The following is a 12,980-nucleotide window of genomic DNA, read 5'->3' as shown; positions in this document are numbered from 1 at the left end:
ATTAAATGGTGACCTTATAGCAAAAGCCACATGATCTAATGATGTGAGAAATAGAAGTGACTTACCTATCCCAAGTGTTTCGTAGATATTACCTTGAGTATGCACCACTTGAGAACTTACCAAAGGAAATGCCATGAGAGTATCTTGGGTAGGAATACCTTTAAAACCTGTACTTTTAATACACTCCTCAAGAGGGGTGAAAAATGAGTCATTAAAACTCACCTCTTGAGGTTCAAAGTTAGTTTCAAAGATATTATTATGTGAAATGGACATTTGCTCATTAAAACACACTTGAGATTCGTCATTTTCATCAAAATGCAACCCATTTTCACATACAACATTCCCACCATTCATGCTAGGATTATTTTGTAAATTTTTAGAGGAAATAACTTCACACAATGCATTCAATTGCTCATATATTTTACTAAAGTGAGAAGCTAATTCATCTATTCTTTCCTCAATCCTATCAAAACGGTCGGAAGTTGCATTTGTTAGCTTTTCTAGTACTGAATCAAATTGATTAGAAAATTTTTTTACAACTAGCTCCCAAGATGCATTAGAATCATTAGCTAATGGTTCACTTTCTAACTCCTAAGGTAGAGGTGCATTAGCTAACTTCTCTATTGCCAACTCCCAAGATAGTTTTGATTCATATTGGACACTTTTAGGTTGGTAATCATAAAAATTTGGAAAATCTCTATAAGTACATTGATTATCCCAACCATAAGTAGGAGAATTGCTCCAATTAGCACTATATCGATCAAAACAGGGATCGTAATACTCTAATTTATCATAATATTCTACATTTTGTGCTTGCATACATGTATTAGTGGCATGATAACCTCCACATAAGTCACAAATCACATGATAAGAATTAAAAGCATTAACATTCCTCCCTTGCTCAATTTCATGAATAATTGTGTCCATTTGAACTTGTAGCATCATAACATCTAATTTAGCCTTTAAGCACCTTAAACCATTTTCAAAAGACATACATTCAGTAAATTCTTGGTTACCTCAGTTAAAGAAGCTCTGCACTTGGTAACCATCCATTGCCAATCTTCCACTTCTCAAGTATTGTCCTCCAAATTGACCTACCCTTCTCATCACCTAAAATTGCTTTTAAACAACTTAAGAGCAAAATTAGTAAGAAGAATAGGTGATAAACACATACACATATAAAACACTAAAATAACAGAAAATAACATTCATAGTATAACTAATAATATGTCTAAACTAATAAAGTTGTTCTTCACACCGATATTGCCAAATCTTCCCCGGCAACGGCGCCAAAAACTTGACGGGATTTTAATATACGTACAAGTTAAAAAAAAATGAATACACCCATTTACTGCAAGTATACATGTCAACTAGTAGTTTAGAATATATATCGGGTCGATCCCACAGGGAACAGTGAACAATTACCGGTATTATTAAAGCTTCTCTATTATTTAGACTATCAATGAATTATAATAAATTTAACCTACTTAAATTACACAAAATAACAAATAAAAGCTCCTTAGGTTGTGGTATCTCTAACTACTCATGCAAGTGCTATATTTGGATGATTGAGTATTACATCTAGGCTAGTTATGATGTAATTTCCTTATGCATTTGAATCCTACTTTCGTAGTGAATCAATTATACTTATAACTAATCCATACCTATACTCATGGTTATGAAATTAGCTACAAGTTCATTTCTTCAATGAAATTACATGAAATTAATCACTAAAACCACATAGGTGCACCTCTACTCTCGTGAGTGTACTCCCTATGTTTAGTACTTCTTGAACTAGTATTTAATCTCAATTTTCATTGCAGAAACAACACCTTAGATAATCACAATCAATGGTACTAGATTAATCATGATTTAAAGAGCCAAAATGCTAAATAACTTGCTCAAATCATAGCAATCAAATAACCAAATAATAAACACTAACAATTATAGAAAGTTCAACCAAACCCAAGGCATAAACTTTAGAGACACATATTGAACACAAAATCCAGAACTTGCTTATTAACTAAACTTAGAATCAAGTACAAAAGATAAAGAGTTGGAGAAGAGATAACCCATGTCACTTGAGCTTCAACTCCTCCTTCTTCATCCTAATCTAGTCAATCTACAAGAATGGATGAACTATACTAGTCTACACTAAGCTAACCTACTACTCAGAAGATGAAAGAGCTAGGTTTCTGCACTCTCCAAGCTCTCCTGTATGTCTCTCTATTCTCCTTCAATCTTGCAAGTTTTGGCTATATAAAGGTGAAAGTTGGTTAAGAAATGAGGTTTACACCTCCCTTTTACAGCTGGGAATGTTTCTCACATGTCTGGCATCACATGTGACTTAGTGCAGGTGAAATTGAGTTTTCCTTGCAAAGAGCAGACTTCTCTGACCACAATCTGGCCAGAAATTCGGCCAGAAATGTTACAGTGACATTTTGGTGCATTTTTGTTCAATTTCCAGCTCTGCTCCAATTTTGCGTCAACTTCAACTGAACTTTTCTTGATGATAAAAGTTGATTTACTCTTGACCAAAACATAAAACTTGTAGCCCTTTGAGTTAGCTTTCCAATGCATCAAGAATCACCTCATTTGGATCTGTGTAGGCTAAAAAATGACCAAAATACCCCTTGACTGCTGATTGCCCTGTTTCAGTTTCGACCAAATGAAATTGGCTACTGTACTTCATCTTTTTGACTTGGAAAACCTTCAAACTGGATTCAGATGTCTTCACCAAAGTTATAGATCTATCTCTTATCTTCAAATTGGTTCAAGAATCATCTTAATCCGATCACTGTAACTGAAGTTATAGCCGAAATACAAAAATGTGTCAAAACTGTCAAAATACACAAAATCCAAGTAAAAAGTGATAAAAACCTCATTTAATCACTTAAAAGAATTTTTCACTAATTATAGCCAAAATGATTCATTTTCTTCCAATAATATAACCAAAGTGACTAAAAATAATATAAAATGTCATACGATTATTACGTAAATTAGTCACTTATCACTTGGGCACTTGGATCTTAAGAACCAAAATTAATTTTAATTAATTTCATTTTAATATTTCTTTTTAACTAAATGGTTTTCTTTTAAAGGTTGTATCTGGTGATACAACGCATACAACCGTTAAGTATTTATTCATTTTAAAAAGGTAACTATTCATGAAGAAATACATTTCCAAAAGACATGACATTTCTTTTGGGGTATCTGAACGTTATAAATAATAGTGTCCAGATAATAGAGGCCTCACTTTTACTTCTGATTTTACTATTCTTCTATTTCGTTCAAAACAATATTCTCTAAACTGTTTTTGGGAGAATTTCTGCATACTACTGTGTGGAAATTCTGGTTGGCTTTGTTATTCCTAGAGGGAATTGCTGCAAACCCGGTAGTAGAATAGTGGGGGCAAATTTCCTTAAGGTAAGTGAATTTTCACGTCAAAGCCATTTTTTATTGTTGTAGTTATTATTGTTTCCTACCAATCTTCCTCATTAAAATGAAATTAATTTTAAATAATTTTGGTTCTTAAGATCCAAGTGCCCAAGTGCCAATTTTTTGACCATTAAATTTATATTTTAATTTAATAGTCAATATGACAAATGCATGTGTAATTTTGAAGTTTCCCTCCAAAATTTCCTACAATCCAAATTGAATTGAATAGGTGTGCACTTGATTATAAACCTTTTCCATTCTTCACATACTTTCAACGTGGGATTCATCACTAACTACAACTATTTAACTACTTCCAACACTTATGTGCCTACTTTACTTTGAAACTTTAGGTTCTTCACAAGTAGTTGCTATTTAATTGAAAATAAACATGAAGAATGTCAGTAGTAACTCGGCATATCACCATTCAGTAAAAAGATGCATCAACCTTATTGCATTTGAAACATGAAAACATATTGACACTACAAAAATACATGACACCAAGTTTAGCGTGTAATGGAAGTCAAACCATATTGTGTAAATACATTATTGAATTCATATTTAGTATTTTCCCATTTAACTAAAGACATTTGTATCTACATAATTCTTATGCTAGAATCATTCTAATTAATTCAGGTCAAAATATATTAATTGTTCTAAGGATTAAATAGAAACTTACTGCTTAGGTTACAGGAGCTTCGGAAGTCATCCTCCATTTTGCCACCAAGAAAAAATTTCCTCCCTTCTATCTGGTAGACCTAGTGCGAGTAGTGTTAGGAATTTTGCTCTTTTTTCCCCCTCTTACACAAGTTTCTTTTATGTTAGAAGTAACTAGTTTTTAATTGTTTTTATTTACTTAGTGTAATGCCTAAGTTAAGAGTGAGTTCTTTAATCAAATTCTTTTTATTACTTCAGCGATAACCCAGTAATGTACCCTTTAGGGCATTCTACAATAACAAACAAGGAGAAAACACCATGAAACTCTATACATGGTGAGAGAACGTTTTTGATAGGTGAGAGAAGTTGTAATTTTTTGGGCTTGGGATTTCTAATTTTTTTATGGAGTTTTTTTTCTCATAATAAAACTATTAGATTTTTTCCTCCATGGACGTAGCATTAGTAATTAAGCCAAGGAAATCAACTTTCAAGCTTTTAATGTTGTGATTTGTTTCTCACTAAATTGTTAGGTTCATAACTTCTCAATTCCACATTTTTCCCAACAATATAATCATTAAAATAATCAAATACTCAACACCAAAATATATCACTTTGATTTAAAAGCAATGAAAACAAATCCTAGTCATTCATTTGAAAATGAACACCTAAATTATATATTGTGTGACTATTGCCCTAAATAGTCTGTTTCCCTGTTCCTCATGATGGTGAAACTATTTTCATGGCTTCTAATTATTCTTGGCACAAAGTAGCTAATTACCAATTTCTTTGTAGCTATGACCAGTGATGTTTTTGTCATTTTCTATTTTATGGAATGACATATATGTTGATTCTAGGCCATGTTTCTTAATTTGCTTCAGGGACAAGCAATTTTGTGATAGTGTAACTGATATCAATTTGGGGCCAAGCTGCGGAAGAATTTTAGGGATCAGTTTTGACCCTATAACCGGATATATCTCTACATGGCAGATACATTCTTTGGTTTTTGCTGTGGTAGGTCCTAATGGTGGAAAAGCCAAAATCATTGCTAACGGTGCAAATGGTGTCCGATTTAATCAATCCTATTACAAGAGAGGTCATTTTGACAGATGCTAGCCAAACATGTGACATAAGGTGAGTTTCTAAATATTTATGCCAACTTGCAGTAGAGGTTCCTAAACTGAGTAATAAGGATTTTGACAAAACTGAGCAATTCTCTATCAAAACAAATAATATAATCAGTTTTCAAGACCCAACTGAGGTAGTAGGGACATTAATTAGCTAGGTAAATATAATATCCACAATTCAACTCTCAAATTCTCCATTTCTTTTCTCCCTTAAAAGGTCTAGAGTCTATTTAGAACTAAGGGAAAAAAAGGTATATATTTTACAACCCCTACTTCAAAATTCCCATCCACCCCCCCCTTAAACTCGAAAATTTTAACTAGAAAAAATCACATTCCCAATATGTATTGTGTTTTTTTTTTGGTAAGGATTGTAATAGTCTGTTAAATGTGAAGCTATTGCTTCCTGGAAAAGTTTCATCTTTTCCCTTCTCGTTGACAAGATTATTGTAATTTCAAAACATCACCTATTGGTAACTTTTTCAGCTGGATTTTGGTTCACTTACGTTAGTATTTACCCAATCATGAGAACGAGTCCTATTGTTTCCTTTTTCCTTGACATTTTTATATGCTTAAAGCTTAAGAGATACTAATGCTGACCTTGACAACCTCCCTTTCATAGTCCTCAAATCATCTTGGATATTGTCAAAATCGTTACTTGGGATTGGGAACATCTAAGCACTCGTAAAGGCAATAAAAATTAAGTGGCAAATCTTGAAACTTTAGAGGCTAATAGTGAAATTTCTTAAAAATGGTAAAGACCTAGAGGAATAATTAACCCATTTACCAATCTCACAGATAATCATCCACCTGTTGTCTTTGGTATCTTGCCAATTTATTGAATGGAAAACCCTAAGAAATATGAACTATTTTATGCAGAAATGTTGCACAAGGGAATTTCACTCCTGATTCAAGTGGAAGACTAATCAAATACTCCCTCCGTCCCACTTTGATAGTCCTATTTTCCTTTTTCGTCTGTCCCAAATTGTAGTCCACTTTCCAATTGAAGAATGTAGGTATTTTTTAATTTCTCTAAAATACCTTTATTCAATGTAAGTTGTTATTACTATAAACTACCTTATTTAATATAGATTGTTAGTATTAAATATAACCTACCCCATTTAATGCATTTAGATTTTCCAAAATATATTGACATATGAAAAGCCAACTTTATTTAATGTAAGAATATTTTAGGAAAATAGCAATCTAAATTTGTTTTTTCAACAAATTTAACTACTTTTTCTTAAACTGTGTGAAAAAACTATCAAAATGGGACATAGGGAGTACAATCCTTTAACAAATGAGGTAAAGGAATTATTGGATAATCTCTCTTTCTCAAGGGATCCTGCATTTAGCCATGATGGGTCATTTGTGCTGTTTGGAGAACAAGCTAATTAAAGGATCAGAAAACATTGGCCCGAAGCAAATTAATAGAACTGATGACCTATTAAACTTAGCAGCAAACAACAACAGTTTATCTAAGTATAGAAAACACTTATCTCTTAAAATGAGAGCTTCTCTCTCTAGTGGAGTTTTCCTCCTCAGTGTAGGAGTAAAAAGTGTTTTGAACTTTAAACTTTTGAAATAGGGAAACTGGGGGGAACAAAAAGTGAAGGAAACAAATCCAAAACCATTAGCTTGTGAGCACTGATGAACTTGAGCAATCTTGCAACCACAAAACAAATCATACCAATCCATCCATGAAAAAATACAAGGAGCTGTCGGTAGTGGGCCTGAAGAGGAAAGGCGTTAACTCTGTCCGGAATAGGGGAGCAATGGCCAGGGGAAGCTCAACCGCTAGTAAGAGGAAAGTAAATAAATTTCTGCTTGTTCTCATATTTTAGGGCATCCTGTGGAGGTAACATTTATTATTTTTAAACAACAGTAAAACCAATAGGAAACCTCTTCGTGAAATCTTTGTGCTGTCGGAAATAAATAACTCTGTTTTATATCATCTTGTCTGTGTGCTTGTCTTGCTGCTTTTTGGAAACTAATACCTGTAGGGTGCTGAAAATAAGGTAGCCATCATTCCGTGTCTCCGCAGGTTTACATCGAGCAAGCATTCAGCTATAGTGACTGTAAAGGGAAACCTTGCAACGTGATTCATGGCTAACTCACTGCACAGAGCTTTTCAAAAGTTTGACCTGGGGGAAAAGGAAATAGAAGCAGTAGATTTGAGTTGGGGGGATGTTGAGGTAGGCATGGAGGAATGCAGACTCAGTTTAGTGGAAAGGATTATAGGCGAAAAGATTGCAAATTTCACAGGAGTGAAGAATTTCACTAACCATGTTTAGGGATATCCAAGGAACATGAGGGTGACGGAACTAGGCCCAAATGTTTTTCAGTTTAATTTTGAAGAGGAAAAGGATAAGGAAAGAGCGTTAAATGGAAGACCTTTGGTGCTAGATAACCAGCTCCTAGTAATAAAACCATGGAGTGAGGGCATTGAAAGAGATCCTGAGAGGTTTACTATCTCACATATGTGGATACAGGTGTGGCAACTCCCAATCCACTGGTTGTGTAGAGCAGCGGGATTTAAAATTGGGGAAGTCTTCCAATCAGTCAAGGAGGTGATCTTCCCAGCAGGGGGTGGAAAAGAAGGGAAACATATGAAACTTCTGGCAGAAGTAGATATCTCCCAACCCTTTATTAGAGGAATGCCGGTCAAATACAATGGAGTGGAAGTGTGGGCAGAATTTAAATATGAGCGGTGTCCGGATTTCTGCTATAGATGTGGAGTGATTGGTCACAGTGATAAATCATGTTCTTATGAGGAGCAGAATAGAATAACACTGAGGGATGGACAATATGGGGCGTGGTTGAAAGCTGGGAATATAATGTCCTCTCCAATGAGAAATGCAGGGGGAGAAAAAAATACCAGATAGGGGATCACAAGCCCAATTAAAAGGGTTGGTAGTGATGAATGAGAGAGCTGGAGGGAGTGGGGAAGAAAAGAAATCGAAAGAAAAAGGACAACCTCAGGAAACTAATGGACAGGAGAAAGGAACAAATAGAACGGGGGAAAAAAGGAATATAGAGGACAAACAGGAGGAAAAGAGGGATATGGTGCAGGAGGGGAAATTGAAGGAGAAGGAAAATGGGGGGGAGAAGGGAAAAGAAAAGGAGAGACAACTGACCTTCAAGCAAAATATGAACCAACAGGAAAATGAGGGTGAAAAAGAAATTGAGAATATACATGCAATGTGGATAGATGTGAGTGAAAGAGAGGGAGGGGAAGGGATGGAAATCTGGCCGAGATGTGAGAAGGGGGAGGGGAGTAGTGCAGGAGGAAGAGAAAAGGAGACTGGGCAGGAGGGGGATCAAAAGGAGAATGTGAAGATTGGACGAAAGAGTAGATATTCTAGAGGAGGTATAAGCGGGAGGAGAGTTCCTTTGACAGAGATTAGGATACAAAATGAGCAACCAAGGTTAAAGGAAAAAAGGACATCTATGCTGAGGGATGAACCAGATGAAATGCTTGTGGACTCAGATACCATGGAGCAAGGAAGGACAAAATTACAAAAGAAAGAGGTGCAGATGGAAACATTACTGAGGGTGACGGAGGCAATCCCTGAAGGGCCTCCACAGTGTAAATGAAGGTAGGGGTGTGGAACTGTCGAGGCGCAGGGAGCTCCTTGACAGTTCCCCAACTTAAGGAGGTACTACACCTCCACTCTCCGGAAGTTTTATTTTTATGTGAAACAAAAAACCAAAAAGAGTTTATGGAAAAGGTAAAACAGAAGCTGAAATTTGATGAAAGTACAATTGTAGATTCAGCAGGAAGAGTTGGGGGCTTGACATTGTTTTGGAAACATTGGATCAAAGTAATAGAAGTAGAGCTCGTTGGCTTCTATATCACAGCTCGTATGATGGACATGGAGGCAAGGTGTGAATGGACTTTTGTGGGAATATATGCTAGCACAGATGATAGGATGAGAAGAAGTCAGTGGAGAGAGTTAGAAAGTAAGATGAATCAGTGGGGTGAGAAGTGGATCATAGCAGGAGACTTTAATGACATCTTGGCAAAGGGAGAGAAGTGGGGGGGAAGACAAAGAACAGAAGGGAGTTTTGCAGATTTCAGGGGACTAGTGAGTAGGAATAATTTGGTAGACATAGGATATGAAGGGAAACCTTGGACATGGAGCTCGCATTGGGATGGTCAGGAGATTAAACAAAGATTAGATGGAGCACTAGCAAATCAGGAATGGGCCAAAAAGTTTGAGACAACAAAGTGCTTACATATAGAAAAGAAAGCATCTGACCACAGCTTGATTATGATTGACACAATGCCAAAGAAAAGGAAAGGAGGGAGCAGGTTTCATTTTGATAAGAGATGGGCTCACAATCACCAAATACAGGACGAAATTGATAGAGCATGGGCAACACCCCAAAAAGGATCCAAGATGTTTAGTCTGACCAGAAAAATAAAGTACTGCAAAACAAGATTGATAGAATACAGTAAGAAAAACAAGACAAACTTTGGAATGAGATAAAAAGCTTGAAGCAAAAGATCCTGGAGGCAAAAAAAGGGAAGTACGAGAAGAACAAGGGGGTAGTTGCGGAGCTGAAGTTGAAGCTAAGTCAAGCTTACAAACAAGAGGAGATATACTGGGCTCAAAAGGCAAGATGTAGGTGGTTGAGAGAGGGTGACAAAAATACAGCTTTTTTCCATGCAAGGGTGAGAACTAGGAGACAAAGGAATAGAATTTCATGCCTGCAAAAGGAAGATGGGAACTGGTGTGAGACTGAAAAGGAGATAGAGGAGGAAATTTGTAACTTTTACAAGGCAATTTACACATCTTCTCAACCGGATAACTTTGATGCAGTTACTGAAGGAGTCCCTTGTACAGTCACAATGGCGATGAATGACATGCTGATTAAACCAGTGGAGGAAAAGGAAGTGAAGACTGCATTATTCTCTATGCACCTGGATAAAGCCCCAGGACCTGATGGTATGTCCCATTTTTTCTTTCAAAGATACTGGAATACATGCAAGACTGACATTGTGATGGCTATCCAAAGCTTTCTTGTTGGGGGCTATTTACTAAAGGCTTTGAATGAAACAATAGTGACATTGATTCCTAAAGTAGAAGCCCCCATAAACCTGTCTCAGTATAGGCCTATATCTTTATGTAATGTCATTTATAGAGTCATCGCAAAGGTGCTGGCAAACAGGCTAAAAAGAGTCATCCCAAAGTGCATTAGTTTTGCTCATTTTGCTTTTGTCCCCGGTAGACACATTCTTGATAATGTTATTTTAGCACAGGAGCTATTTCATTTTATGAAAAATAAGAGAACAAGCAGAAATGGTTTTATGACCCTAAAACTGGATTTATCAAAGGCCTATGATCGAGTAGAGTGGAAGTTTTTATGGAGGATGATGATGAAGATGGGGTTCTGTCCCACATGGATAAAATGGATCCTTAACTGTGCAACCACAGCAGCTTACTCTTTTAATGTCAATGGCCAGAAGGTGGGATATGTTAAGCCATCCAGGGGCATTAGACAAGGGGATCCCCTTTCCCCATACTTGTTCCTTATTTGTACTGAGGGCCTGTCAAACTTGATGAACCAAAAACTCCAAAGCAAAAATCTAACAGGAGTCAAAGTGGGGAGAAATTGTCCTCAACTGTCTCATTTATTGTTTGCTGATGACTCACTCTTTTGTTGTAAAGCTAGCATACAGGAAGCAAAACACATGAAAGGGATGTTTGCTACTTACGAAAGAGCTTCAGGTCAAGCCATCAACTATGAGAAGTCTACAATTTTCTTTAGTGCAAACACAAACAAAGAACTGAGAAAGGATATATGTGCTGAGATGGGATATATGAAGGAGGCTATAAGTGATAAATACTTGGGATTACCTATGCTGATAAGTAGATCAAAGCAACAAGTTTTTGGATATATCAAGCATAAGGTGCAAGAAAAGCTACAAGGATGGAAAAGAAATCTGTTAAGTCATGCAGGAAAGGAGGTTCTGATCAAGTCGGTGGCCATGGCACTTCCCACCTATACCATGTCATGCTTCAAGCTTCCAAAAGTGCTGTGTAAGGATATAAGTAAGATGATAGCTACGTTCTGGTGGGGAGGTGGAGAGCAGGGAAGAAAAATGCATTGGACTAGCTGGAACAAGATATCGTAGGTGAAGGGTAGGGGGGATTGGGTTTTAGAGATCTGGAAAGGTTCAATGAAGCTCTCTTAGCCAAGCAACTGTGGAGAATACTCAATAATCCAGACTTGCTTGTGAGCAAGGTCATGAAGGCAAAGTATCTAGCACAACCACAGAACTGGGATAGAGACACCCCTAGAGCAGCTTCTTGGACATGGAAAAGCATCTTTGGAACAAGGCTTTTGGTAAAAAGAGGGACAAGGAAGAGGGTGGGAAATGGGTAAACAGTGGACATTTGGAAGGATAATTGGATACACGGGACTGAGGAGGGAAGGATTAAAACACAAAGAGATCCAAACTGCACATTAGAGAAAGTAGAGGAACTGATAGCAGATGGAGAGTGGAATCAGGAAGTGCTGAATCGTTGGTTTATAGCAGAGGATGTCCAAAGGATCAAGGCTATTCCACTTAGTATAACAGGCTGCCAGGATAGATTGTATTGGCGATACACTAAATCAGGTGTATTTACAGTAAAATCTGCCTATGATGCGGCAATGGAAACAAGACAGTATCAACACATGAAAAGGCTGAGGAGAGATAGTGGAAGTATGAGCTATGATCAACAGAACTCAAGAATCTGGAAAAGTGTGTGGACACTAAAGCTGAAACACAAACTGAAGCACTTCATATGGAGGTGCCTACATCACAGTCTGCCAGTGAATGAACAAATACAGAAGAGAACTGGTAAAGGAAGTCCAATGTGTCGCAGCTGTGGGGAAGAGGTGGAAACACTAGAACACATGTTCTTTTGTGACATTGCGGAAACCACATGGAAACTAGCACCTCTGCAGTGGGATGGATTGAGGGAGATGCGAGGAAATTTTGTCAAATGGTGGGAAGGGATGTTAGGAGCAAAAAAAAGAGAACAAGGACAAGAACACATAGCATTAACTGTAAATATTCTTTGGCAAATATGGAAGGCAAGAAACAGGAAAGCCTTTGAGGAAAAAGAAGCAGACCCAAGGAAAGCAGTGCAGAAGGCTATAGTAGAATGTGATGAATATATAGAGGCCCAAAAAGATATAGCTGGAGAGTTCATTCAACAAATAACAAACTCTTGCAAAGCAGAGAAATGGAGACCACCACCAAATAACTCCATAAGGATAAATTCTGATGCTGCATTCTCACAGAACATGGAAAGAACAGGAATAGGAGTTGTGGCCAGAAACGCGAGAGGAGAGCTACTGAAGGCATGGGCAAGATTTGAACTCAAGAATAGCGAGCCACAAGTGAAGGAAGCTACAGCAATCAGGATGGGAATGCAAATGGCCTGGGAGGCAAACTGGAAGACAGCAGAATTCCAATCGGACTGTAAAGAGGTGGTGGACATGATCAACAAGGAAGAAAAGCAGCAATCCAGGGTAGCTATCATCCTTGAGGACATTGCAAATATAAGGTGTTTGTTTGAACAATGTACTTTCTCTTTTGTTCATAGAACGGGGAACGTTTGTGCACATAGCTTAGTAAAGTTTGCAATTAAGCTAACAAAACCTGTTGAATGGAAAGTGTGTTTTCCCATGTGGCTCTATGAGAGAGCACAAAATGAATACAAAGGAAGTAACTCTGATGTATCTAACTCTTGTAGTATCAAGTTATGA

At 37.0% G+C, this 12,980-nt stretch overlaps 1 protein-coding gene across 1 annotated transcript; it reads left to right on the top strand.

Moving 5' to 3' along the window:
* The first annotated feature begins 8,935 nt into the window (after positions 1 to 8,935).
* On the top strand, positions 8,936 to 12,980 carry LOC140011281 (uncharacterized). The gene is made up of 4 exons (XM_072060061.1): positions 8,936 to 9,528; positions 9,711 to 11,272; positions 11,449 to 11,567; positions 11,652 to 12,980. The coding sequence occupies exons 1-4, from the start codon at positions 8,936 to 8,938 to the stop codon at positions 12,978 to 12,980; spliced, it is 3,603 nt and encodes a 1,200-aa protein (XP_071916162.1).

Source organism: Coffea arabica, chromosome 7e (genome assembly GCF_036785885.1).
Source record: "Coffea arabica cultivar ET-39 chromosome 7e, Coffea Arabica ET-39 HiFi, whole genome shotgun sequence".
Lineage (NCBI taxonomy): Eukaryota > Viridiplantae > Streptophyta > Magnoliopsida > Gentianales > Rubiaceae > Coffea > Coffea arabica.
This window is presented reverse-complemented; position numbering and strand designations above follow the sequence as displayed.